The sequence below is a fragment of the Panthera pardus genome, unplaced genomic scaffold (genome assembly GCF_024362965.1).
Source record: "Panthera pardus isolate Hobbes unplaced genomic scaffold, ASM2436296v1 HiC_scaffold_5, whole genome shotgun sequence".
NCBI lineage: Eukaryota > Metazoa > Chordata > Mammalia > Carnivora > Felidae > Panthera > Panthera pardus.
Genome location: NW_026526980.1, coordinates 11,127,348 through 11,155,344, shown reverse-complemented (window position 1 = coordinate 11,155,344; position 27,997 = coordinate 11,127,348). Strand labels below are relative to the sequence as shown.

The 27,997-nt window shown below is 48.6% G+C and overlaps 2 protein-coding genes across 5 annotated transcripts in view; one reads left to right on the top strand and one right to left on the bottom strand.

The window, feature by feature from the left end:
- Nucleotides 1-75: 75 nt before the first annotated feature.
- Nucleotides 76-22,663, top strand: GPRC5B (G protein-coupled receptor class C group 5 member B). Its single transcript, XM_019468746.2, has 4 exons — nucleotides 76-231; nucleotides 8,403-9,416; nucleotides 18,002-18,114; nucleotides 19,470-22,663. Exons 2-4 carry the CDS (start codon nucleotides 8,411-8,413, stop codon nucleotides 19,512-19,514), a joined length of 1,164 nt encoding a protein of 387 aa, XP_019324291.1. The 5' UTR covers nucleotides 76-231; nucleotides 8,403-8,410; the 3' UTR covers nucleotides 19,515-22,663.
- Nucleotides 22,664-23,275: 612 nt separating this feature from the next.
- IQCK (IQ motif containing K) overlaps nucleotides 23,276-27,997 on the bottom strand; it is a 124,550-nt gene continuing 119,828 nt past the window's right edge. For all 4 annotated transcript variants that reach the window (XM_019468749.2, XM_019468747.2, XM_019468748.2 and 1 more), the window contains one exon: nucleotides 23,276-23,469. In XM_019468749.2, the coding sequence (XP_019324294.1) occupies nucleotides 23,467-23,469 (3 nt within the window). In that variant the 3' untranslated portion in view covers nucleotides 23,276-23,466. The remainder of the gene's footprint in view (nucleotides 23,470-27,997) is intronic.

Genomic DNA, 27,997 nt, shown 5'->3' with positions numbered 1-27,997 from the left:
CAGGGTGCCCCGGGGGCGGGGCCGGCCAGGGGGCGGGGCCGCCGCGGCTGCAGCGGCAAGCGCGGGGCCAGGGGGCGCCTCGCGAGGCATCGGCTCGCGAGGGCTATGCAGTGAGACAGGACCGGCGGGCGGGCGGGCGCGCGCGGGGCGGGGGCCGCAGCCGCGCTGCAGAGATGTGACTTGAGGCCGAGAACCAGCAGGAGCGTCGGCGCTGCGTGGCCGCGGGGGTCGGTGAGTGCAAGCCGCGCCGATGGGGTGGAGGGAGCTTGGACGACCCCAGAAACTTTTCCCGCCGTGGGCTTGGGAGGATCGGGAGTCTGCTTCTTGTGCCCTTCTGAGCGGCCCTGGGGGTTAGTCTGCTGGGGGAGATGGGGGTCGACATTGGGGGGGTACCACAGTGCCGCGGGAGAAGAGCCGTAGAGGGCGGGGCGGGGGGAGGGGAGGCCTGGAAACCTTTATGGGGCGGGGGGGGGGGGGGGGAGGGTGCTGTGTACCCGGACCAGGTGGAGATCCAAGTCTCTGAGGAGGGTCTGGGGGGGACCACAGGTAAAGGGCAGCTGGGAGTAGTGTAAAGGAGTCCAGCCGTACCCGAGTAACTCGTCGTGTGAGGGGAGCCGCGGGCAGGTCCGGGGGCCGCGTGGTCAGCGTGGGGGCTGACCACAGACAGGGCAGACGAAGCTGGGGGCATAAGGACCCGGCTTTGGGGGTGAGCTGCCGCACCTGCTGCAGGGGTTGGGGGCCAGGCTCGCAGCCGACAGTGCCTGCGCACTACGGGACAAGGGGGGAACACTGCGGGGGAAGAGAGGCAGAGCCGAGACCTGGGGCCGAGGGACAAATGAGGGGCGGCTGCATACAATGGCGAGGGGTTGGCGTTTCTGTTCAGACCCGGCTGGGGCTTAGGACGAGCCCTGTGCTGTGGTGCGTTCGCTGTCCTAGGGGATGTGCCCAGCCCCGCACATCCCGGGATCCCTACCGCTCGCACCCGCCTGGGCCCGGGGGAGCGAGTTAAGGCAGGCTGGGAGCGGAGCGCCGACCTTGCCACCGAGGACGGCCCAGCGCAGCTCGCGAGTTCGTTCCGTGGCCCTTGCTCTGTCACACACAGGCCTGGCCAATCTCCCCCTCCCAACTCGTCCCCGGTTCGCTAAGGGGGCGGCTCCTTGGAGCGCGGACAAAGGCCCCTGGAGTGTGGCGGGCAGCGGCGTCCCTGTCTGGGGCCCCGGCCCACGCGCCACACTGGCTGCCCAACTGCGCCAGGATTGGGGGGGGAGGGGGGCACTTGAGCAGCGCCCAGGAGGAACTGGGGGTCCTCGAAAAGACAAGAGAAGTGAGGGAAAAGTGAAGGAAGGGACCTGGCACAAAAGCCACGGAACTTCAGCCAAGGAACCTTGATTCAGAAGTTTCTTCGGTGGGGTGGGGGGCTTGCGGAGCATTCAGACTTCGAGTTAAGCTGCATGCAAATAGCATGTAAATAGAATGCAAATCATCATCTGTTGGTTGGGAGCACTCCACGAGGCCAGTTTTGTAACTAGGCTGTGGAGTGAAGGGTTTTCTATCTGTTTCTGCTCTAAGTCTGAAAAGGGGTCAGCTGAGTTGAGAAAGAGAAAAATGGAAGGGGAAAGAAGTCGCCATTTGGGGCAGGCAAGCAGCCTTGTTAGAAAGGGCTCAAAATCTTTATTGCTTAATTTGTTCTTTTAGTAAATGTACCACCTACAGAACTGGGTCTGGGGCAGTACAGTGTAGAAAATGGACAAGCCCCCGCTCTCCGGGCACCGGCCAGGTGGGTGAACAAACACTAAATAAGTAAATGAATAGCAAGTAGATATAACTTCTAATTGGGATAAGAGCTGCCAGGAAAATAAAACAGGAGGATGTCAAATAAAGTGACTAGTGTTGATGTATGTATGGAAGACCATTCTTGGGAGTGATATTTTTGTGGAGCCTGGCAAGATCTCCCACAGTGGGAGATCTTGGGGGACCACTGTGCAGGCAGAGGGCACTGCAAGTGCAAAGGCTTGGAGGTGGGAATGAGCTTAGAACTGAACAAAGGCCATTGTGGCTGGAGCTCGGAAGCAGATGTGGAGGGGGTGGGTGGGAGAAGGAATGGTACAGACCAGCCAGACCGCAATCTTTTGGGCCATGGAAAGGAGTTTAGGTTTTATTCTCCTTGGGCCAGTGAACCCTTGGAGGGTTTTGAGTGGGAACCAAGGGATGTTAATTTTTAAAACTCCCCTGACCTCAACATGGAAGTGGAAAGCAACTCCCCTTTCGTTCTGCCTCTGGGGATGTTGAGGTGCGGGGAGCCTCTGAGGGTCTCCATACAGCCTGTGGGGACTGCTTTGATCCTGGCCTGCCCTGTGAGCCCACTTGAGGAGCTGCTCAGGTTTTAAAATTCACTCCCCACTTTGAGGTAGTTCTTGCCCATCCCCACCCAGAGCCCTTGGCCCCATAAGCACTTCACGCTGAGCTTCCTGGGGGTTCTGAGTTAGTCACATTTTCTTCTCGGAATTACTGCCCAAGAGGAACCATCCACCCCGGAATGGGCAGCCAGGGATGCAATTTGCATTTAAATGATTGCTTTTATTTACAGGATTGGAGCTGCTTTGCATATTCATGGATCACGGAGCTTGTGTTCTGGCAACCCTGTTTACTAACCTAGGAGGCTTATTAAATTCAAGGGCCCCCAAATAGGCTGGTGGTCTGGGCAGCATTGGGAATGAAGATTATGAGATGGTGTAACTTGGAAAAGATATCAGATGGTGGGATTGTGGGTCTGGGAAAGAGTTTAATGTCAGGAAACCTTGTAACAGTTTAATCTTACAGAGCAGGAAATGCACCAGCACCATCAGCTCTAGCAGGAGTTGGCTGGGACACGGTGTCATGCTGGGGTGTGTGGAGAGACTGGCTTCACAGCCTCATCCTGGCCTTCTGCCAGACGTGGGGTGAGGGCTCAAATCAGAGGTGCAGTGGAAAGCCTTGGGTCAGGAGTTCGGAGAAATGGGTTTTCGTCCATTTGGAGAAATGGCTTATGAATTCCAGTAAGCCTCTGGCCAAGCTGCCTCACTTCTCTACCTCCATTTTCTCAACAGGAAAGACAATGGAATCCTGATTGTCTTTTTAATAAGACAATTATTTTGTGCCCAACCCTTTGCTGAGTATTTCTCGTGTACTTTTCACACCAGCTTTGTGAAGGCAGCCGCTATCTTTGTTTTATAGAGGAAGAGACTGAGAGTCAGAGAGGTTAAGTAATGCCCCATGTCACATAGTTATGTCTGGCTTCACTCCCACTGCGGTCTTCCACTCTGGATGAGATTGATGGGTAGGTAAATTCTGTGCCAGGCATTCATCCACGTACCGAACTACTAACTATGCCCGGGAGTGGGACAGCCCCCTCCCCGCCTGCTCAGTTTTGTTTTCTTTTTTTTTCTTTCCCTTCCATGCTCTAGCATCTCCCCGCATCTTTAAAGAAGATAGGTTTAAGATGCCTCTGATCTGCTGGGCACTGGAAGGGGCCTCAAGGTGGAGGACAAGTGGTCTCCTTAGAGCCCTGCTGGTAGTAGCTGAAGAGAGGCTGGTCAGAATGTGTGTTCAGAGTGGTTTTATACATCTTGTATCTCTTTTCATATGGGTAGTGGGCAGATGAGGACACTAGTTTCCCAAGGGAATGGCCAGTGTCTGGTCCCTGGATGTCCTCCCTCTGACTTCTTGACAGAGAGACTGAGCTTCAGGGCACCCAGGCTGGCCTGGGTTTCCCATGGGAAAACCACCTTCACAGGGAGGCTTCCACTTAGAGCACCTGCTTTGGGTATCAGGTGAGTTTAGAGGTTCTTAGGGTAGACTACTACCAAAGATATCTCCCCTTCTACTCAGGGTTCTCTTTGCTTGGCATGATGGGGAAGGCTGGAAACCAGTGGTGGATAAACACTTGGGTGAACCCCCTTCTTCCCCCATCTCCATGGCAACTGCTCCTCCTGGAAAAGCAGTCAGGAAAGTTCATAACCTCAGTTGAGGGAATATTTACCAACCATTTCTATTTATTTAACAGACAGCATACCCTGTGTCAACTACTGTCCTAAAACTTACTATTTTAATCTTCACAACCACATATTGGGTACTGTTAATGCCCCTATTTTGCACATGAGGAAAACTGAGGCAAGATAGGTTCAATCAGCCACCCAGGGTCACCAGGTACCAGCAAGTGGCAAGGGCAGGACTTGAAACCAGAAGACCTCACTCAGCAGTTCACCCTGCTTGATGGGGATCGGGGCTGGGAGAACCAGCCCTGAATGTGGCCTTCAGGCAGGCAGCGCTGTCCTTTCTCACGCAAGGAAACTTGCCTGCATTCTTTCCAGCCTTTACAGGCCCCAGCTCGTGGAGAGATGGAGAAATGGAGCGTGTTCCTCCACCACCTGCCGGAGGCTTCTGGCCCCTCTGCAGGTGGGGGTGGTGGACAGAGAGAGACACAGAAAGAGAGAGAGAGAGAGAGAGAGAGAGAGAGAGAGAGAGAGAGTGTGTGTGACACAGAGAGAGAGATAGTGTATTTAAGGGCCTCTGAATGAGTCACATTTCTGGGAGCCCGGCTGGCAGCAAAGGTAATTAGTATGTGAGCCGAGGCTTGTGCAGTCGCTCACATTTGTTCATTACTCCTTTTGAGGAGCTGCACGCCTCCATCCCATGGGTCTGTTGCCATATATTCATCCCGTCCCAATCAGCCTTGCCTGCGGCTGACTTGAAACCTCTAATCTGGCATTGTTCAGTTTGGGATTCCTGTAGCACTGCTCTTTTCCTGGGGTGGGGATGCAGAGTGGGGGGGTGGGGGTGGGGGGAGGAAGCACTAAGTGGCTGATGCAGCTGGATGGGGTGCATCCTGACGTGGGTGCCTCCCGCTTGCTCTCTGGCAGGGTTGGTGAGGCAGAATGTACTGGGGCCGTGGGTCCTGGCTTACCCTGCTGCATGTATGTCTGAGCTTCTCAGCCCTCCATGTGCCCAGTCATCTGAACACACTTGGAGCTTGCTGCGGGGGCTTGTTGAAACACAGGGGGCTAGGCCCACCCTCTGCGATTCTGCATTTCGATTCTGCATTTCTAGCGAGCTCCCAGGCGACACTGCTGCTGTTGGCAGTCTGAGGATGAAACTTTGACTTAACCCTCTCAGACCGTCAGTTCTTTCCTCTGTAAGACAGCAATAAGAACATCTGCCCTACTGGGGTCACATGACGGTTTGAGACCATATACTTAAAAAAATTTTTTTAATGTTTATTTTTGAGAGAGACAGAATGCAAGCAGGGGAGGGACAGAGAGAGAGGGAGACACAGAATCCAAAGCAGGCTCCAGGCTCTGAGCTGTCAGCACAGAGCCCGACACGGGGCTCAAACCCATGAACCGTGAGATCATGATCTGAGCCAAAGTCGGACACTTAACCGACTCAGCCACCCAGGCGCCCCTGTTTGAGACCATATTTATCCATTCATCCATATTTATCCAGCAGCTGGGTTGTGAGCCCTGCCCATGTGCCAAGTACTAGAGTCTGTGCAGAACAAGACAAACAAGGGCTTGGACATGGGAGAGGGGGGAAACAGACCAAAAGGGTAACAAAATATTTGGAAATTATGGCACATGCTACAAAGATGAAAATCAAAAGTACTGGCATAGAGCTTCAGGGAGGCAGGAAGGACCTAATTTAGACAGACTGACCAGCAAAGGGCTCACTCACCAGGTGACATTTCTAGAGCCCTGGTCTGTCATAAGAAGCCCAAGTAACAATAGTACAATTGTTTGCCTCCTGGCTCCACCACTTTCTAGCTGTGTGACCTCAAACAAGCCAGCTGAACTCCATGTTTTATTTCCTGTAAAATGGAAATAGTAATAGTACTTGCCTCGTAATGTCACTGTGCAGATTATAAGTCATTACTATATGTGAAGTTCATAAAAGTGTGCCTACAGTGTTGCAAGCACTAAGAGTTAGTTACTGTCATTGTCACTATGGCAAAATAGAAAACTCTGGAGGGCAATTCTGAATCCCCCAGAAATCCTACATGAGCCAGACTCTGCTTCATTCTGAGGCAGTGTGTAGCCGTCCAGATCATCCTAGACATTGTTCTGTAGAGTGGGGTGGCTGTCCCCTCATGGGCATCCTTGACAATAAGAATAATCCCACTTGAGACAGCTGGATCCCACTAAAACGCCTGGCTGCCATTGGTTGCATCCACATGCCTAGATGTTGGGGAGGGAGGACGTCCTGGAAGAAGGGGGCCACATGATGTGGGAGGAATAATAGAACTTCTTTGTTGGCAATTAACACAAACCCAGCTCAAACTGGCTTAATACAAAAAGGGAAGTTAATTGGCTGGATGAATAGGGGCCGGACCATGAGTCTGACTGCCAGCCTCTGGCGTGCATCCTCACCCCTAATTTGCTTGAGTGGGATGCTGGGATGCATTTAAGAAGCATCTCTTGCCATGGGGCACCTGGCTGGCTCAGTCAGTCGAGCGACCTGAGAATCTGAGCCTGCTTCAGATTCTGTCTCCCTCTCTCTCTGCCCCTCCCCCACTCATGCTCTGTCTCTGTCTCAGAAATAAATAAACATTAAAAAAAAAAAAAAAGAAGCATCTCTTGCCAGATGCCTTCTGTTCTGGGCCTGCCTTCTCTCATCTATAGGCAAAGGTGACGATCCGTATAGCACCAGGCTCCTCATCCAGTGTCATCAATAATTTATCCCAGTCAATGGCTTCACGGCCAAGGCAGGATGAGTGCTGCTCACGGGATCCCATAAAAGAGCAGAAAGAGAGAGAGAGAAGTCGATACTGCATTTACTTAAGGAAGCCCCAGGGATGAGCTGGAGGTGGCTGGAGGTGGCTGGTTACAGCCTCACTCATGTGCAGCCAAGGTGGTAGGTCCAGCCTGAGCCCCCTGGAAATGACCAAGAGAGCAGAGCTGTGTAGGCCATGGCTTTCTGAAGGCCAGGCTCCCTCCAAAAGCAAGAGCTGGTGCCAGTGGGGTAGAGGATAGGGTCCTGGTGAATAAGTCTGTCGTTCATTCAACATTTACTAAGCATCTATTTTGTGCCAGCACTGTGTGCTGGTGCTTCAGTCTACACCAGTGGTGTTCATCCAGCGATCTTGCATCCCCACCCCCATGGGACATTTGGCAATGTCAAAAGATTTTGGGGTTGTCACAGTTTGGGGAGTGGGTGTGCCACGGACACCCATCTCGTGGATAGAAGCCAAGGGTACTGCTGAACATCCCACAATGCACAGGACGGCCCTCACAGCAAAGAATGGTCGGCCCAGAATGTCAGTGACCCCAAAGTTGAGAAACCCTGGTCTACTGTGATTGACCTAGACAGTGTCTGTGTCCTCCTGCATCTTGAAGTGGAGAAAGGCAGGGAAAAGAGGAAAAAGAATGAGAGAAACAAAGTAAACAGGCAAGAAAAAAAAAATCCAGAGATGATTAGAGCAAAGAAAGAAATAGACAGGCTCTGGTGAAGAGGGATGGGGCTGTGACCTTGGCCAAGGTCTCAGAGGGTGACATGGTCAGGGAGTTGGGGGGGGTGCAGTTTTACACTCAAGGGGTCAAGAGTGTTTAAGCAGAAGAAGCAGGAGGGGCAAGATGGGACTTGGGTTAAGCCCATTTGCCATGGCTGCTGTGGGGAGTCCCGAAAGAGTACCAAGAGGAATCCTGCAAGCACCTGGGGAGGGAGGGATGGAGGTGCAGTGAGGATGGGTTCCCTGGTGACCTTTGGGGGAGGTGTGAGGGCAGAGGGAGAGGGGGATCCCAGGAAGATAGTTCATATTGGATATGGTATGTTTGAAATGAGGGCATGCTTCTAGGAGCTTGGGCGAGTATCCTAACCCCTTGGAGACCCGGTTTTGTCACCAGGGTAAGGACTGGATGTGCCTAGTGCCTGGCTTCGAGTGAGTCATGGGTAAATATTAGCCGTTACCATTGAGAGACTGAAAGGAGGCAGTACATACCATTCTCAGCACAGTGCTGGGTTTATGGCTGTCTCTTTAAAGTTTTGCTTTCATTCCCTTATTTTTGAAGAGGTCAGACACAGCACAGAATATAAAAATCAAAGAATACAAAAGAGTATACAGAGAGAGTGAATCTCTCTCACGCTCTTCTCCAACCACTAGCAATGATGATTCATGATTGTTCACTGTGCCAGACCAAGGCGGCAGATGGGAGCTGAAATCCGGGTCGTGCACCCCACCCCCACCCCAGGGGCTGTGCTGTCTGGAGAAAGGGGTGCCTTTTTCTGACCTGTCAGAAGTAACTTATGGGCTAGCAGGTTTGAAATGACGTGGGTCTTAAGTCAGGAAAGTGGGAATCTGACAGTGAACTGGTCTTTTTCTCCCTCCAAACATCTCCTCCATCCTCAATATTCTGGAACATTTCTGGTGTCAGAGAGAAAGATGAGAACCCACCAGGTGCTTGCCTTCCTCCTGCTCTTCGTAATTGCCTCCGGGGCTTCTGAGAACTCAAGCACGTCCCGGGGCTGCGGATTGGATCTTCTCCCTCAGTACGTGTCCCTTTGCGACCTGGACACCATCTGGGGCATCGTGGTGGAGGCGGTGGCCGGGGCAGGCGCCCTGATCACGCTGCTCCTGATGCTCATCCTGCTGGTGCGGCTGCCATTTATCAAGGACAAAGAGAAGAAGGACCCCGTGGGCCTCCACTTCCTCTTCCTCCTGGGGACCCTGGGCCTCTTCGGGCTGACGTTCGCCTTCATCATCCGGGAGGACGAGACTATCTGCTCGGTCCGCAGGTTCCTCTGGGGCGTCCTCTTCGCGCTCTGCTTCTCCTGCCTGCTGAGCCAGGCGTGGCGTGTGCGGAGGCTGGTGCGCCACGGCAAGAGCCCATCCGGCTGGCAGCTGGTGGGCGTGGCGCTGTGCCTGATGCTCGTGCAGGTCATCATCGCCATCGAGTGGCTGGTGCTGACCGTGCTGCGCGACGCGAAGCCGGCCTGCGCTTACGAGCCCATGGACTTTGTAATGGCCCTCATCTACGACATGGTACTGCTTGTGGCAGCCCTGGGGCTGGCCCTCTTCACGCTGTGCGGCAAGTTCAAGAAGTGGAAGCAGAACGGGGCCTGCATTCTGGTCACGGCCTTCCTCTCTGTGCTCATCTGGGTGGCCTGGATGACCATGTACCTCTTTGGCAACGCGGAGCTGCGGCAGGGAGACGCCTGGGGCGACCCCACCTTGGCCATCACACTGGTGGCCAGCGGCTGGGTCTTCGTCATCTTCCATGCCATCCCTGAAATCCACTGCACCATTCTGCCGGCCCCGCAGGAGAACACGCCCAACTACTTCGACACGTCGCAGCCGAGGATGCGGGAGACGGCGTTTGAGGAGGATGTGCAGCTGCCGCGGACCTACATGGAGAACAAGGCCTTCTCCATGGATGAACACAACGCAGGTAACGTGATCGCCACCCCACCCCCTGGCGCGGGGTGGCCTCTGGGGCCATCTGCCCCAGAAGGACTCCCTTCTTTCTCTCCAGTGGGGATGGGTGATCCGGGCGGGGGAGGGCAGTGTCCTGGCAGATGGGAGCCCACAAACATTGGCTCCTGTGCTAAATAAAACTGGCCCAGAGATGGGTTTTTATTTAGCGTGTTTTCTTATCAATTGCCAACTTATTTAAATATAAAACCCAGGTTTCTCACCTCTTTTGAAAAGTCAGCTCTGGCAATGCTGGGTCGACATTCCCACCTGGCAACAATTGCCTGGAGCCGATGGACGGTGTGTGCAGGAAGGCCCGACCTCTCAGGAGTTGTGGCTGCTCCTTTCTTTTGTTTGTTTGTTTTTAATTCCAGTGTAGTTAACATGGCAGTGTTATATTAGTCTCAGGGGCACAATACAGTGATTCAACAGCTCCGAATAATTGCTCCGTGCTCATCAGGACAAGTGTACTCTTAATCCCCTTCAACTATTCTACCCACCCTCCCACCTCCACCCACCTCCCCTCTGGTTTGTTCTCTACAGTTAAGAGTCTGTTTTTGTTTTTCCGTTTGTTTTGTTTCTTAAATTCTACATAAGAGTGAAATCATACAGTATTGCATTGACTTAGCATTCTACTCTCTGGATCCACCCATGTTGTTGCAAATGGCAAGATTTCGTTCTTTTTTATGGCTGAGTAATATTCCATTGTATACATACCACGTGTTCTTTATACATTCATCTGTTGAGGGACACTTGGGCTGCCACTGTGGAAGACAGTATGGAGGTTCCTCAAAAAATTAAAAATAGAATTACCCTATGATCCGGTAATTGCACTCCTGGCTATTTACCAAAAGAATATGAAAACACTAGTTGGAAGGGATATATGCACCCCTATGTTTATGCAATATTATTTACAATACTTAAATTATGCAAGCAGTCCAAGTGGCTGTTCCTTTACATGGGGATCCACTTTGTGTTTACCACACTCCCCACCATTCCCTGTTGCCCCTACCCCAGCCACTATAACATATTAACATTAATTCTCTGGCTACCTGGAAGTGTTTGAGTTTGTAGTCCAAGTGCTAGATGGATGCAGGGGATATTGGGAGCAACGCTTGTGTCTCCTTCCCACTTTCATCATCACGAATGTATGAATTGCGCCCTGGAGTCAGATGTCTGGATTCAAATCCTGCCTTTGTACTTCCTCGATGTGTGGCTTTAAGCAAATTGCTTTACCTCTCTGAACCTGTTTTTCTCATCTATAAAATACAGACAATGAGAGAATGTACCTCTCGAGTTGTGAAAAGTAACATACTGAGTGTCACATGCTGAGTGTCTCCCCCAGGACCTGGCATGCTGGATGTGTATCTTGCTTGGGTTCCCCTGAAAGCAGAGCCCAAGACTTGGGTACAGCTGGCTTACCCAGGAAGTGTTCCCTGCAAGGGAGAGGGACGGATAACGAGACCAAGAAGGCAGAAATGCCCAAACAAGTAGACCAATATGTTGGTTACTGCTGTGGGCAGTTGGGACTCGGTCCTGCCAGGGATGCATGTAGAACGAGCCTCAGACTTGATCTTTGAAATCTGGAGCCTGTAGCATCTGCCACCAGTTCCTCCATCACTCACCCTCATGTGTGTCCTCGGTCTCCTACTCTCATTGTCACATCTCCCACTACTCTGGCTACATAAGTTCCATTGGCTTCTGAGGCACAAAAGCAGAGATTTAGTGGGCACTAGAGGTGGAGGCTGTCTGGGTACCCAGGACTGTCCACACTGCTGTGGCGGGATTCAGAGGTGGGCCTAGAGGATGTGATGCAGGCACTCAGAGCCCCTATAGATGCTTCAGAAGTATTTCTTAGAGTCATTACTTCAAGAGTCGGCTAAGTTCCCAGCACTGGAAATTAAATAAAATTGCCTTTTCTCAGTTACCTGAAGATTTATCAGGGGTACAATAATAATAATGACAGCATTAATAGTAGTAGCAGCAGCAGCAGTAGTAATTATTACCTAGTATAGTCATTGTTTATTGAGCATTTACTATGTGCCAGGCACTATTCTAAGGCCTTAATCTCTGTTTTCTCTTTAGGCCTCACCTCCACCCACTGAGATAGGTCCTATTACTATCTCCATCTTATAGATGAATTAAGTGGAGACTCTGAGAGGTTCAGTGACTTGCCCAAGGACATACAGCTGGGAGATGGCCCATTCCAGATGGTCACGGTCCCCTTTTCAGTGATGCTCACCCAGGTACCTGGGCAATGTTCACCAGCCAGTCGTATTGCAGAGTCTACTTTTCTGGGTTGAGTGCTAAAGGCAGCCTGCCTGTCCCCTGCACGCAGGGGGAAGCACATCGAACCATCAGGTCCTCCAAGGCCACCCAGTGCCCTCCTCCCCACCTGGATGTGCCCAGCTTCATCTGTACCCCCGACTCCTGGCCAGACCCACTGGAGGGAGGACCCACCTGTGGACAGGGCTGGAAACCCTGGTGTGGTATTTATCAGAGCTGTTTCATTCTTCCTAGAAAGCCTCAGGCCAGCAAGCCCATGTTTGTCAAAGGATTTAGCAGGAGTGTCAGCTCTGGTGGCACTGGTTCACCATGTTACCAGGAAAAGATAGGAGTCAGGATGGGGATCATCACTGGGAGCCCAGAGGGCCCTCCAGGGAATGTGATGAGCAGAGGTCAGGAGCCTGGCTAATTCGTGGGGTCCTGGTGGAGCCACCTCTTCCCTGGCTCCTCCTGGAACAGGATCCTCTTTATAGGAGACCCATAGACTCCCCTTGGACCTCAAAGGTAGTAAGAACTCCTGAAATGGATGTACATTTTTGTACATTCATTGGGGAATTTTTGTCTGTCACTTTGTCAGATTCTCAAAGCTGTCTGCGAACCCCAGATGGTTAAGACTCAGTGTTGTTGAACCTGATGGTCTAGTTTACTTGTAATAAAACAGATGCTAGAACTACCCAAGCATTGGGGTCTTCAAAAGTAAGAACGTTTAACCTTAGTAGGTGTTTACCATGGACCAGGTACCATTCTGAGCATTTTAGTGGCTAATCTCATCTAATCCCTACAATAACCCACTGAGGTCCATTTTGCAGATAGGACACTGACGCACAGAAAGGCTACACATCTTGCCTAAGAGGCAGAGCCAGGGTTTGAGTCCACACATGCTGGATCCAGAGGCCACATGCTTGATTAGTCTACCATAGAATTACTCATCTCTCAGGGCACCTGTGTGGCTCAGTTAAGCATCCAACTCTTGAGTTCGGCTCAGGTCATGATCTCACAGTCATGAAATCAAGCCCTGCATCAGGCTCTGTGCTGAGCGTGGAGCCTGATTAAGATTCTCTCTCTCTTTCCCTCTGCCTGTCCCCCATTCATGCTCGCTCTCTCAAAACAAACAAATCAGTATCTAAAAAAAAAAGAATAGTCCTCTCTTCTCGAAGCACTTGAGTGGCCCTTATCTTACTGATGTGCCTGGACAACTTTGTGCCTTGAGGATACAGGGTTTATCAATCCCCCATTTTATAGAGCAGGAAACTGATGTCCAGGAATATCGGGCAACTTGTTCAAGCTCACACTATAAGAGCAGGGAAGAGGGGGGATGTTGGTTCTCTACTACATGCATCTTTTCTTGTGAAAATGCAGCCAGTACTTCATATGTACGTAAGATCCAGGGACAAAGGTATCTGGGACCCAGGTCGGTACCAATAGTATCAGGCCTGGCACATTGGTGATGAGGGGTCTAGGGGTACGTCACACCCTCCTCTATTTCACGCTCTGACACATTCCCAAGCCAAGTGAGTTGTCTTTCTGTCCCCTCTTTCTTTTCCAAAACAAAATAGCTTTATTATTCCTTTTTGATGACAAAACCCAACAATAATCATGTAGAAGTTTCAGCAAGTAAAAATAACAAAAATTGTTCAGAATCCCATTGCCCAAAGGGAGCTGCTGCTGACTGCTCCCATCTTGCCAGACATCTCTCAGTGAACACACACAGTCTCTCTCCCTCCCTCCCTCTCTTCCTCCCACTCGCTTTCACACACACACACACACACACACACACACACACACACACGAGACAATCCCATAGAGCGGTTCTTAACCTAGCTGTACGTTAGAATCACTTGGGCAGCTCAAAAAAATTACCAGGGCCTGCCCCCTTGTTCTGATTGGATAAGTCTGTTTGGGCTTAGGTTTTCTGAGCTCTCCAAGTGACTCACAGATGTAGCCACCAATGTACGCAGTGTTCTGCAGTGTGCTTGCTTAAATCAGCATTGTCTCGTGGACAGAGGCCCTTCCAGGCCAGTGACTGCGGAGCATAGTATCCTTTTCATGATGCCGAGCTTCCCATTAGGCACAATCGTTTACTTTTCTCATCCTCTGCTGATGCATATTCATTCCACTTGTTTCTGGCTTTCTGTATAAGTAATGCTGCAGTGAACATTCACCTCTGGGCCCATGATCAATTAACTTAAAAAAAATTCCTAGACATGCATAAAAGAGTCTGCACCTCTAAATCTCCATATATGCAGCCAAATGGCCCCCCAGAAGTTAAACTCATTTACTGTCTTCCCCCTCCCCCGGCTTAATAACTCATGAGAGCCCCATTCCTGTTTCCCCACTTCTTCCCCAACCTTGGATGTTGTCAGACTTAGTTTTAATAGCCCTGTTTTGGATCATCCCAAATGTGTGTCCACCAGAATTCACCTGGGACCAATGGGACCAGGCAGGGTGAGCCCCGGGCAAAGTTCACATAGACTAAATTGGAGTCCTGGCTAGGATTGCCTTTGTTCTAGAAACGCTTGCTTTGCTGGCTGGGGAACATCTGGGTATGCTTCCTTGTCACTGTGAGAACAGCTGTTGTCTTTAGTGCTGACCTCAGCCAGCTTGTATTTTAGGGAACCAGGCCCCACAAAGGGCCTTGCCTAGGAGCTACAGTTGGCCCTGTTTCTTTTGCATTTTAGCCAGCCAGCCTTTTGGGCTCTCTTTCCTTGCAGGTCAAGTCCCAGTGCCCTCAGCTTCTGAATTTCCTTCCCCAAAATGAGACCCTAGGTAGATACCACTTCATCAGCCTCTCGCTTATTAATAAGTATCAACAAGGCATGAGGTATGTGATAAAAGATTAAAATGTACTGAAGGATGTAGCACCTCAGATCACATCTGGGAAAGCGTTAACAAGGCATATTAAATGTTCACCTTTCAAAGGAGCAGTAAAGAAAAGTGTTCTTTCTTTTGGGGGATTTGGGCTCTCAGATCTCATTAGGATGAAGGGCTATTTAAACCCTGACTCTTAGCTTCCTGATGGAAGGCCCTGAAATCAGCTTTCAGGGGAGGGCCAATCTAGCCTCACTTTCAGAGTCTGGGTAAGAGAAGGCCGGCATTCAAACTGTAAACTTAGATTCCTATGGGGACACTCTTATGGATGAGCCCTGCTTGTCTTTCACAGCTGACCCAGGTCAGAGTGGGGTGTTAGTTGGGACACTTGACATTGCAAGCAATAAAAAATGTGATTTGAACTGGCTTCAGCAAAAACAAAACAAAATAACAACAGCAAGACACTAATGTACTGGGAATCAGGCTTCAGGAATCATTAGATCATGGAGACGTGAGTGATGACTACAGTTGGTCTTTCTCCATGTCTTGGCCCTGTTAGCATGATGACAGCCCCAAACTCTGGGCTTGCACAGAGTCCCAGTGGAAAAGAGGACCATTTCCCAGGATGCTTGAGCAAAAATCCCAGAGTTAACTTTGATTGGAACTTATTGGGCAGGTTGAAGTCACATGCCAACCTCAGGCCAGGGTAGAAGGCAGTCGTAGCCAACACTCAGAATGTGGGAGGGATGTTTACCAGAGGAGAACCACAAATAACTACTACAGAGAGGAGCCCTTGGGCTGAGGCACCCCACAGATGGCCAGTAGAGTCGAGCCTTTGTTTCTTGGAGGAAATGTGTTGGGGCCAGATTCTCCCACCGCAGCTGGCCGGTTCTCTGCATTATCAGGAGAGCGGTGCTGTTTGGTGTTCCCTCTCTTCCAGCAGGTATTGGCTAGGAGTTGAGACTAGTAAGAGTCCTCTGATGCCACTCCCTGGCTCCCCCTTCTCTACTTCCTGGGTAAGGTATCTCTGTGCTCAGCTCACGCATAATGAGCTGCTTGAAGGCGCAGAGGGAGACGTTAAAGCAAACACTGGCGTACCTATGTCTGGGAACATTTGTTCACCCTACCTCAGTTTCTTCGGTCCAGCTTGGGCTGAGCTGTCACTTAAGTTTAAGTTGCTTCTGGGGCCCCTGCGTGGCTCAGTCAGTTGAGTATCTGACTCTTGGTTTCCGCTCAGGTCGTGATACCAAAGTCGTGGGATCCAGCCCCATGTCAGGCTCTGCGCTGAGCATTGAGCCTGCTTAAGATTCTCTGTCTCTCTCTTCCTCTGCCCCTCTCCCTAGCTTGAGTTCTTTCTTTCTTTCCCTCTCTCTCTCTTAAAAAAAAAAAGTTGCTTCCAGGTAACTGAATGTGATGGTTAAAAACAGTATTTGGAGCCAGTATGGTGTTAAGAACACAGATTCTCAGGGTGCCTGGGGGGCTTAGTCAGTTAAGCATCCGACTTTTTTTTTTTTTAAGTTTATTTATTTTGAGGGATAGAGCAGGGGAGGAGCACAGAGAGAGAGGGAGAGAATTTCAAGCAGGCTCTGTGCTGTCAGTGCAGTGCCCAACATGGGGCTTCATCCCTCAAACCATGAGATCATGACTTGAGCTAAAACCAAGAGCTGGACACTTAACCAACCAAGCTACCCAGGTGCCCCAACCTGGAAATGAGTGTCTGACTCTTGGTTGCTCTGTTTGGGATTCTCTCTCTCTGTCTTCCTCTCTCTGCCCCTCCCCTCTTCACATGTCTCTGTCTCTCTCAAAAATAAATAAATGAACTTAAACAAACAAAAACCAAAGAAGATTCCCTGCCTGGGTTTGAATGCTCGTGTAGCCTCTTTCCAACAGTGGGACCTTGGGCTAGTAACTTAATTTCTCTGTGCCCCATGTAAGGTGGACATAATGAAAGCACCTATCATGCTATGAAAATTAAATGAGTTAATATATAAAGTACTTTACACAGTGCCTGGCTCCTAGCTGGCAGTCTATGATGGTTCACTATGTTGCTAAGGTGATTTTGGTCCCTGCCTCAAGTAATGTGTAAAAACCCCAAGTTCTCGCGCTACTTTTCAGGCAGACAAGTGACTCCCTTCAGGGAAGACTCTGAAGTGAGGCTTTTCTTAGCAAAGCAAGATTAGTGCCTTCAAGGAGAATGAAAATTATGACAATGCCATGTTGCTGCTGAGATGGACTTTTGTTTTTATAGTGCCTCTACCTTCTTCATTAGTTTTTAATAGATTGTTTTTCAGAGCAGTTGTAGTTTCACAGAAAAATTGAGCAGGAACTACAGGGAGTTCCCGCATGCCCCTATTATCAATAGCCTGCATTAGTGGTACGTTTGTTGCAGTTGATAAATCAATATTGATACATTACTATTAACTGAAGTCCACCATTTACATTTTAGAGCTCACTCTTTTGTTTGTGCAGTTCTATAGATTTGGACAAACGGGTAATCTCATCTATGTACCATTATAGTGTCAGATAGAATTGTTTCCCAGCCCTAAAAATGCCTTGTGCTCCACCTGTTCCTCACTGCACACCGCACCCCCCCCCCCCCCAACCCCTCTGACGCCCCTGGCAATCATTAGTCTTCCCACTCTCTCTATAGTTTTGCCTTTAGCAGAATATCTGAGTTGGAATCACAACAGTATGCAGCTTTTACTGACTGGCTTCTTCAACTTAGCCTTATGCATTTGTCCCTTCCATGTTTCTTTGTGTAACTGGGGCTTTCTTTACAAAAAAAGGAAAATTAGATCTCTACAAGCACAAAGCAAATAAGAAACACCATTTACCCACCTTTCTTAGGTTAAAAAGTGCTGACATATTCTGCCCTCTCTGCTACCACTCTCCCCTTTTTTCCTGATTAGAAATACCCCACCCTGGTCCTTGGGAGTCCCTCTGTTCTCTCCCCCGTCACTTTCCCATGAAGATGACCTCTACTGTGTACTCAGTGTCCACATTCTTAGGGTTGTCCGCCTGTGTGTATCTAGAAACAGTGAACAGGGTTGAGCGGTGTGGTATTGAACTTGACATGAATGACGTTTTGTGGGGAGAGAGGAAACCCTTGAGGGATGCAGAGGTGCTTCCTTATCACCCATGGGCTGCAGAGCCTGGGGGTGGGGGGGGCTCTGGTAGAGGCTCAAAACCCTGCCCCCCACCCCAGCAGCCTGGCCCTGGATTCTACAAACTTCCCAACCCCACTGAGATGGGTCATGCTCCAAGAGAGCCAGAGAACAAAGCCCCTTTGTGACTTTTGTTTTGAATCTGGCTTGTGACAATGGGGAGGAGTAGGGAGGGGGGTGGGGGATGTGTGCTGGGAGCACGGTGTTGATGCAGGGGAAGAAAACAAAATTGTGGGGCTTTTTTTTTTCCTTTTTTTCTTTTTTTTTTTTTGGTGTTGTGTTGCGGCTTCCCGCCTCCCCTCAGCTCTCCGAACAGCGGGATTTCGCAATGGCAGCTTGGGAAACAGACCCAGCGCTCCGTTTAGAAGCAATGTATATCAGCCGACTGAGATGGCCGTTGTGCTCAATGGAGGGACCGTAAGTATCAAGAGGTGATGTTTTGGCCAGAAGCCTAAAGAGCAGTCAGTGTTGGGGGGCAGTTTCACTGGGACACACCGCTCTGTGGGGGCTGCTTACGGGCCCTGCAAAAACACTGGCTCAAGTTGACGCCCCTTGCGGCTAGAATGCATGCAATGCTTCCATTGTTCTTTCCCTCTCTATCCCCTTTCTCCACGCACGGAAGACCCACCTATACTTAGTTAACTTAGTCTGTGGATTCATTTGAAAACATCCCTATTTCTTGGGGCTCTTGTACCCAATGAATTCTCTGGCTTTCATTATGCACAAGGTACCTCTCCCTCCCTGGGAGGTGACTTTTAGGAAAAGCCCAGAGTTGTGAAACCCTGACAGATTTTGCTGACATCCAACCTAGTGTAACCACCCCCCCCCCCCCCCACTCGCTGCAGGCCCCTGTCTCTGCCCCAGCTGGGCACCGGATTCCCCCACCTCTACTCCTTAAAAGATGTCTTCAGAAATTGGAGTGATTATCATTTCTATCCTGCGAGCACAAAAATAGGTTTTACTATCTGATGCCAAACAGACCTTCAGCAGAATTGTCATTGTTTACATCTTGCCTCCGTAGAATTACATCATTTTGTTTCTCCAGCAATCCAAAGACACACTGTCATTCCCACATTTAATTTCCAAACATAGCTACATGCTTCTTTCAGAAACAATGCATACCAGTTTACACATGTAAATTGGACTTCCATTCTTTATATCATGTGCCAATTCCATAACTCAAACTGAGCTTTTTTTTTTTCCTTTTTTTTTTTTTTTTAAACGTAAGTCAGGGATGGTCTTTGATCTCTGGAGGGAATTTGGGTTTTCCTGGCCTTTTGAATGGTATGCGAGGCATTGGTTTGCACTGGTTTGGAACAGGCTCAAAGACAAATAGACTCACAGATTTGCTTTCTGAAAACCCCTTGCCATCCACTGGGCTGTTTTATTATTGGGTGCCAAGAAAAGCCTGACTCAAAAGCATTTGGCCTGTGTGTTTTAATAAATATGGTTAGAAAATGGCCCCATCAGTCACTCTTAAGCCCTCCTGGTCTCTTCAAGACCAGTGTCTATAAATACACCCCGGACTTAGAAAGTGAAGGGGGTTTCTGGGTAAGGAAACATCCATTTGGGGTGCGTGATTATAGAAAAAAGGACATGACTTCCCAAGAACAGCGCAATATAACACACAGTGCTTGCTGCTTTTCTTGGGAATTACTCAGCCCATCAGGAGAAAGCAAGGGGACTTCTCTTTGGCACATTGTTAACACATTGGTTTTTGATGTTGACTTTGCAAAGCACAGAGTTCTTAGCTGTGTTATCCTTGTTTCCAGATCCCAACTGCTCCGCCAAGTTACACTGGAAGACACCTCTGGTGAAAGACTTAAGTTCCAGAGAATAAGAATCTCTCTTACCGATTTTATTCCCTGGCTGTGTCTTTCTTGAGGGAGAAATCAGTAACAGTAGCCAAACAAGGCTGCCTGACAGCCAGGAGATCTAGAAATCCTGCACAAGGGGATTTCGTGTAAATGTGAACACTGCTGAACTGAAAAGCTAACACTGACTGCCCTCTCGCCCCCTGCCACACACACACACAAACACGTAATACCAAACCAACCTCAATCCCTGCAAACTAAAGCAAAGCTAATTGCAAATAGTATTAGGCTCACTCGAAAATGTGGCTGGGCAGACTGTTTCATCCTCTGGGGGTAGAACAGAACCAGATTCACAGCCAGTGGGCCAGGCTGGTGTGGGTTGGTTGTGGAGGTCCCCCACACCATTGCCCTCCCCAGCGAGTAGACCCCAGGTGGCCTCTTGGAGATGACTGTTGCGTTGAGAGGACTAATGGGGACTGTTCCATCAGCTTGCCTGTTTGCACGTTTCACGGGGTCAGGAGCAGTTAAGGAGTTGTGGGTGTGATTCCAAGGTGAGTCCCAACCGAATCACGGGGTGAGCTTTCCAACCAGTGGTGGTGGAGGGATCCTGGCATGTGCCAATACAGAGAAGGCTATCTGGGAATTGAAGTGACCATCACATTTAGAAAGTGGTGACCCACCACCGTGCCCTCTGTGGGCCTCCTGCTCCAGGTTAACGGCCGGAAAACAAGCCCGCCTCCCTGCTTGGTGGAGTCATAGCAGTATTCTGGCTTGGGGCAGCAGTTTCTTTTTCCCCCTCCGCCCGAGCCCTTTCCCAGGCTTTTATTCCCATGTTCATTTCAAAAACTTAGATGGACCATCAGCTTCCAGCCCCCTGGGCTGGCAGGCCAGAAGGCAGGTGCCACAGCAGATTTTCTGTGATGATGTCGCGTAGCAGGGCCTCCCCGGGGAGAGAGGACACGCTGCTGCCTAGCACGCAGCGAGTTCTCCGATCTCATATGTTGATGGAGTGCAAGTTCCAGGGGGGGTGGAGCACTCGAGGGGCTCTTGCTGTCTTGGAGGGTATGTGGGGCATTTTTGACTTGTTTTTCTGTAAGTTCCATGAAAATGATTCTCTTCAAAGCCCATTGTTTCTGTCATGGTTTCCATCCGTCCTAAGCAAGTCATTCCTTTGTTATTTGGCATTTCGAACATCTCGGCCATTAAAAAGCCCCATGTTCTCTGCACTGTTTGGCCAGCATAATCACTAGCAGTGATTCGAAGCAAAGAATTTTAACCTGATGGCATGAAATGTATAAGTGAGGGTGAGCCCTTTGGCATCTACGCTAATGACTCTGTTGCTTTTTCTATAAAACAACCCATAAGCCTTTAACCTTTATAAAGAAAATGAAAAAGGTTAGTGTTTGGTGGGGGGAGGGGGGGGGACTGACCTCTTCATAAGCCAATATGTCTGAGCTGTTTTAATAAACCTGATTTTTCTCAAGGCCCTAGTCTCTGCTGTGTCCCGTCCTCGTCACAGTCCCCTCCCCCCCACAACCTTGCAGAGCAGTGGGGTAAACAAGGCCAATTTGGCGGTCCCAATGCGGTCAACTTCGAGTTTTCCTTCCAGCCAGCGTACTTCCTTGAGTTGCCATGCATGGGGAAGAAAAAGCATGGCAGCAGAATGCCACCTGTACCTGACCTTTGGGAAACAGCCCCACCCCGGCCCACAGCATGTGCTTGCTTCTAGAGAATCAGATTCCAGTCCTCTCTCAGAGGAGCATCATTGGTGGACTGGAAACCTGAAGTACTGGGGAGGGGAGGGAGGGAAAGAAGCTAGGACCTGGGGTGGGGATGGGGGCGGTTGCATGCAGTCCCAGGATTCTGAGAATACAGAAATCTCCAAACACCTCGGTCCAGTCCAGTGAAAAACGACAGCATTACACATTCTCGTGCCAGGAAATGGTTGCTTACCCCCGCTCTCTGGAGTCCTTTGGAGCTCTCTGATCCCATCAGTGATTCCGTCTGCAAGAGCCCCCCCTCCCTTGCAGAAGGGAGCAATTCACCTGAGCGTTTCCCCTCTCAGTTCTTGGTCCGGGCATAGAAGGTGAGCATGGTATAAATGGGAAAAAAGGGAAAGTAATGTTTCACCAACATAAAAATGGAACCAGCTTCGAGCCACAGGAAACCTCACTTGATGAGACCTTTCTCCCCCCTTTCTTTTTAAATCTATGATATGTTATCGTGCTTCTGGGTTTTGTCTTATTTTGGCTTTAAGGTTGAGAGTGGCTGGATGCCCTCTCAATGGGGCAGAGGGGGGGAGTGAGGGCAGAGAGCAGAGAATGGGTATTTTTCTAATGACTCCACCTGAAGGGTACAAAGAGACCTCTTCACCAAGAGACTGTGGCCACCAGCTGCCCCCACGGAGCAAAGTTTAAATACGAAATCAAATAGCACCTCTGTTTAAGATCTATTTATGTAAACAACACTTGTTGAGGGAACATAACCTGGAAGGACAGCATCTGTGATCAAAATACCTAACTGTAAGCACAAATCTTTCTGTGTCCGGTTATTAAAATCACTTTGGGACTATAATAGCCACTCTCGTCCCCCCTTTTAATAGAAAATGGTCATTCTATCCTGGATTTCTCCACTGGATATGTAGGGTGGGGAGTGAGGGAATCAGCGCAGAGAACTGACAAACTGGGAAGTTCTGGGGATCCAGTGCTTTGAGTACAGATTGTGTCAGGGCCCACTGAACAAGTGTAAACTCGGGGTGATCTAGGTTGGCCAATGCTGAGTTAAACCCAAACTGAAAGGGAGCGTTGTGGCTTTTATAATCCAATGATGCAATGATTATACCAGCTTACAGGAGTTCTCAGCAGGTGCTTTTTATTAATTGATAAAGAGCTAAGGCTCATTTTTGATAGATAATATATATTTATTAAATGTATTAATGTGTGTTTTATAATGTACCTTTATCCTCCCCTGGCTGACTGTTGCATACTTATTAAAAAAAAAATCGTTAAAGAAATTTCAAGACAATCAATGTGTACCATAAATGACTGTATATAAATATTACAAATTTAAAGGTTGTAAAGCATGGGCAGATAGGTTTTATTTTCAAAATGCTGTTCTTAACACAAAAATAAAGGCTTTACTATTTACTTAAAGATGTGTGGTAGCTTGTCAAAACACTCGGTAGAACTACTAGGCTTTCTTTCGGATCTGCCTGGAGGCTAACTCTGTGGCATTTTGAACGGGGGAATCCTGGATAACAGCAAACCCCAGAACAAATGAGGGTAATAAGTTAGCTTACCCATCGAATGAGGAACTTTTCTATAATATTCTGGGGACCTGACAACAATCCTCCTTTGTTACTGTTGTCTGGGTTTAAGTGTCTCACCTTGTTGGATCTACAGTCAGAGTTAAGAGTCAGTCTCCTTTGGAAATGATCGCAGGCAGTATGTCTTTTTTATGAAATGAGTAACTTAAAACCAGATCAACTTAAAACCCACTGCAGAGGTTTGGGACTTAAATTTAAATAGTGATTTTTGCAAAGGCAGCCCAGAGTGGGAAACTGGTAACTAAAGCACGTCAACATCTCTTGGAAGCCAGAGTTCGTTGTACATTTTAGTGGTGGCTGGTGCAGAAGAATACACCCGAAACACTGAAGAAATAATATGGATACAAGAATAAAATTTTGAGATACTGTAGAAAGTTAAGATCAGTACTGTCTTAGGATAAACGATACGCACTAAAACATGTGTGCCACAAATGCTATCTTCTGCAGAAAAGATTCTGTATTCACATGTACCAAAAGTAGTCATTAAGAAAGTTAACAGAGAGGAAGCATAATTCGTACATTTTCCTCACAGAGGGTCACTGAAGCTCCGAAGGGAAAAGATCCCACCAGTGGCTAAATAAGGTGGTGGAGTCTTAGCTCAGGCCTCCTCCTCTTTCTCCATTTTGCATTTCACTGCAAAGAAATGAAAGAGAAAGTCAGGATCGATTTGCATATCTAGACAGACTTGTCATTTTGAAAACAGCAAATTTTGATGTGTAGAGTCAATGACACCAAAGCCCAATGAGCACCTGCTATGGTTCTGGCGCCACGGGAAGGACACAGGGCCATTGTGCTCCAGGGACAGAACCTGAAGTTTCAAAACCATGCAATGTTGATGGCCATTCTTTCTTTCCCCAGTTTTAATGTAAAAGAATTGACATGCACTACTGTATCAGTTGAAGGCATACAGCACGATGGTTTGATTTACGTAGATTGTGAAATGGTTACCACAATAGATTCAGCTAACATTGATCTTCTATAGGTACAATAAAAAGAAAAGCGGAAAAAAAACCTCTTGTGATAGAATTCTTGGGATCTACTCCTAATGACACAGCAGTGTTAGCTATAGTCATCACGTGTACGTTATCTCCCTAGTTCTGATTTATCCTGTAACTGGAGGTTTGTATTGTCCCTGGTAACCACAAGTCTGATCTCTTTTCCTGTGAGTTTGGTTTGTTTTTCGTTTGTTTGGTTGTTTGGTTGGGCTTTTTTAGATTCCACATATAAATGAGATCATACAGTATTTGTCGTTCTCTACCTGACTTACGTCACTTAGTGTAATACCTTCAAAGTCCATCACAACCATTCTTAATTTAGTTCAGCAGAAGGTCAAAAGGGTGCTTTGCAGGTCAGGGGAACTGAAGAAAGGAAGTTTTACTGAAGATGATGACAGATTCCAGGCTCTTGACTCAGCCCAATCTGTCACCACTCACCTTGCTCCCCCCACCCGCCCAAAATTAAAAACTCAGGATTACACTGGGGTGAATACAAGGTCAGAAAAGAATCTTTTCACGGTCTGGAAAAGAATGTGATATGGGGGATTTCCTGCATTGGCCAAACAGGAAAGTTCACAGAACACAGGATGGCACTACTTGTCCCAGGAGGTACAAGCCCCTCCCCTGGAAAAATAGGGAAACTCAGTCCCCTGGGGGTTGGGGGGTGGGGGTGGGGAAGGAGATGGAATCCTTTCAGAAAGACCCTCTCATTTTTAATAAGTCTTTGCTTCTAAAGGTCCAAGTGCTTGTCCTGGACATTAGTGCCTGAAGGTTCTTCTGAACAAGGTTGTGGGCTCTGGTTACACGTGGAGAGCAGTGTCCTAGCAGAAAGGGTGTTGGGGCTTGTTACCATGTAAGGCGGATGTTTTGATCCAGCCAGGCCCACGCATGGAGTGAGGTGTGGACACCATCACGTGCAACACAGTTACTTCCTGTTGGAAGTGGGGCAAACGCTTTCATCAGCCCAGGCTAGCCCAGCAGTCTTCAAGCTGGAGCTACACAAAGACTTTCTAAGGGTACTTGGTCATGGTTTATTCAAAGAAAGTCAACCTCTAAATCTGCAGCTTCCAACCGTGGACTTGCAGTTGTGGGATTTATACCGACCCCCTCTCCTACCTCTCCCCGTCCTGGCATTGCCTAGTGTGTACAAAATCCCCAGGTGTCAAACAAGGAGGCAATTTGTCCAACGGAGTCTCCTTTCTATGCTTAATAACTACCAAGAATTATAATGTATTTATTTGGCTTTGTGAGCTACTAATGATCGTATTAATAACTCGAACCAGAAAAAGTATTTTTAATACTTGGAACCTGTGGTCACTGGAAAATTCAAAGAAATGTTTTCAATGTGTACATCTTTTTTGTTCTCTATATATGGAAGATCTATGGGTAACCACCATGAACACCCCATGTGCAACTAGACCCTACTGATGACAATGATCCTGCATAGCCAAGGATGCTCTACACCCCTGAAGGTTCTCTCCCAGTATCCTGCTGACCCATGATGTGATCCGGATGTGAATGTTTAGCAACTGAGTGGGGATGGCAGAGTCCTGACTTGTAGTATTTGCTGATTTCCATAGTTGATTTTAAGCTACCAGCCTGACCAGGCACAGTACATGGCTGATCTGGGTCTCTACAAGTAGGTATACAGGGAAACCTCAGGAGCAAGATGGTACTCTAGGTGTGATTGGGGGGGACTAGCAATGTTTGCAACACTGGCAACCTGTTAGAAATACAAGCCGACAGCTCCACCCCAGACCTATAGAATCAGAAACAGTGGAGCCCAGCAATCTGGGTTTTTAACAAGCTCCCAGGTGATGCTGATGGATACAAGTTAAAGTTTGACCCACTGTTGGTGGTTCTCTACCCTGACTATGTCTAAGAATCATCCCCGGGCCCCTTCAGAAGCCTGTGAGTGCCTGGGTCTCACCCCAGACATTCTGATGTAGTTGGTCTGAGGCACCAGTATTTATTCAAAGTTCCAATATGTTGCTACTGTTCACCAGGGTTGAGAAACCCAAACTGCGGTTGGAATGCCTTTAAAAAAACATGACCATAAAGATCCTGACAGCAGTTTAGAAAAATCAAGAATTCCCCTCTTTGTCTCAAAATTTAAGCAGGTTAAATGACTTCTCTAGCCTATAACTGGCAGACAGATGCTAGAGGCTACTAATAGCCACACAGAGAAGGAAGGATTGGCTTCTGTGAAGAATTCCCAGCCCTTGGATTTTCTGTAGTTTCTCAGACCTGCCTGAAGTTAGAATTCATCTGCTCACCTTTGTCCCAGTATCTTTTTTTTTTTAAGTTTATTTATTTATTTTGAGAGAAAGAGAGGCAAAGGGAGAGAACCCCAAGCAGGGTCTGCACGGTAAACACAGAGCCTGATGTGGGCCTCGAACTCACAAACCGTGAGTTCAATCAAGAGTTGGATACTTAACCAACTGGGACACCCAGGTGTCCCAGCAGTATCTTTTCTGCTTTTTCAAGGTTTTTTTTTTTGTTGTTGTTGTTGTTTTTTTTTTTTAGAAAGAGAGCATGAGTAGGAGAGGGGCGGAGAGGGGCAGAGAGGGAAAGAGACAGGGGATTCGAAGCAGGCTCTGTGCTGATAGCAGCAAGCCTGACGCAGGGCTTGAACCCAAGAACTGGGAGATCATGACCTGGGCCGAAGGCAGACACTCAACCAAATGAGCCACCCAGCTGCCCCTACTTTTGTCCCAGTATCTTAACCAATTCCTGTCCATGCCTTGATAACCTCTCTTAGCCAGCCCACACTTTGACTTTGCCTGGGAAAAAGCCGTGTTAGCTCTTTCAGATTATTACACAAAAATCTTCAGAGTAGAGAGCAGAAAGGGATGCTAGGACCACTCCTCCAAACTGAAGAATCAAAAAAATACTTTCTAGAGTTGATGGACTGGAAACAAAGGTGGACATGGAGCCTCATGATGGAACCATCTGGGGAGCTTTGAATATTGTCAATGTCCAGCCCTGCCCTAGCCAATCAGGTCAGAGTCTCTGGAGGTAGGGACTGTCCATTAGTGCAACCACATAGGAAAAGTGGCATTATCAAGTAAAACTGAGTATGCACGTGCCCTGCAATGCAGGGATTCTGCTCCTAGATCCACTGCCTGGAGAAACCCTTGCACACATGTTCTGAGTGACTGAATAAAGATGTTCATGATAGCAGAAAGCTGCAAACAACCCAAATGTCCATCAACAGCTGACTGGATAAATAAATAGTGGTCTACGTGAACGGTGAGTGTACGGCAATGAACATGAATAAACCACGGGTACACCTGTCGGCTTGGAATAGCTTATCGATGTTGAAGGAAGGGCATAAGGCACAGTGTGATACATGTAGTGTGATTCTATTTACAGCAAATCTAAATACTGAGGAGTGCCTATAAAGATAAGAAGAACTCTAAAGAAAGGCAAGGGAACAATGAGCATAAAAGTTACGGTGAGCGGCTTCCCTGGGTGGGGAGGAGCTTTAAAGGTGTTGACAGTATTCTATTTTCTTAACTGGGACGGTAGTTACATGAGTGTCTGCTTCAGAGGTATATATGTACTCTATAGTCACTATTGTTTGTATACCCCCCATTGTATTGTTTGTATGCCCCAAAACAAGTAAAAAGAAATAAAGATGGTAGTATATTACTTGAAATTACAAAGTCAACTCGTAAAGGAACAGAAAAGAACAACTTAACTGTTTGGGGAGGGTATAGATGGGGTGTAAGTGAGCTAACCCCCATCTGTCGTAGCAGGAAATCAGTAGATAATGTCAAAAACCATATCTATCGTATCTAAAATCATAACTGTCCAGAGAAACAGCCCAGAGTTCAAAGTTATTGCCATAGCAGAGGGTGCCACAAAGATGATGCTCATTCTGTCCTTCTGTTCATCCTGTACAGCAGTCCCCCACCACCGTGTCCTCGGGGAACACGTTCCAAGAGCTCCAGTGGATGCCCAAAGCCACAGATAAGGTGGGGGGGGGGGGGACTACTGTATATCTTTTTAACCGTGGGAACAATGTACAAGGATTACTTTGCTAAAAATTAAGAAACAGATTGAAGTCTCCCCCTTAGTGGTTTTCCTCCTCATCTTGGCAGGACAGAGCCTTGCACAGGTGGGACCACAGGTAGGTAAAAGGAGGGAGGTAGGGAGGAGCA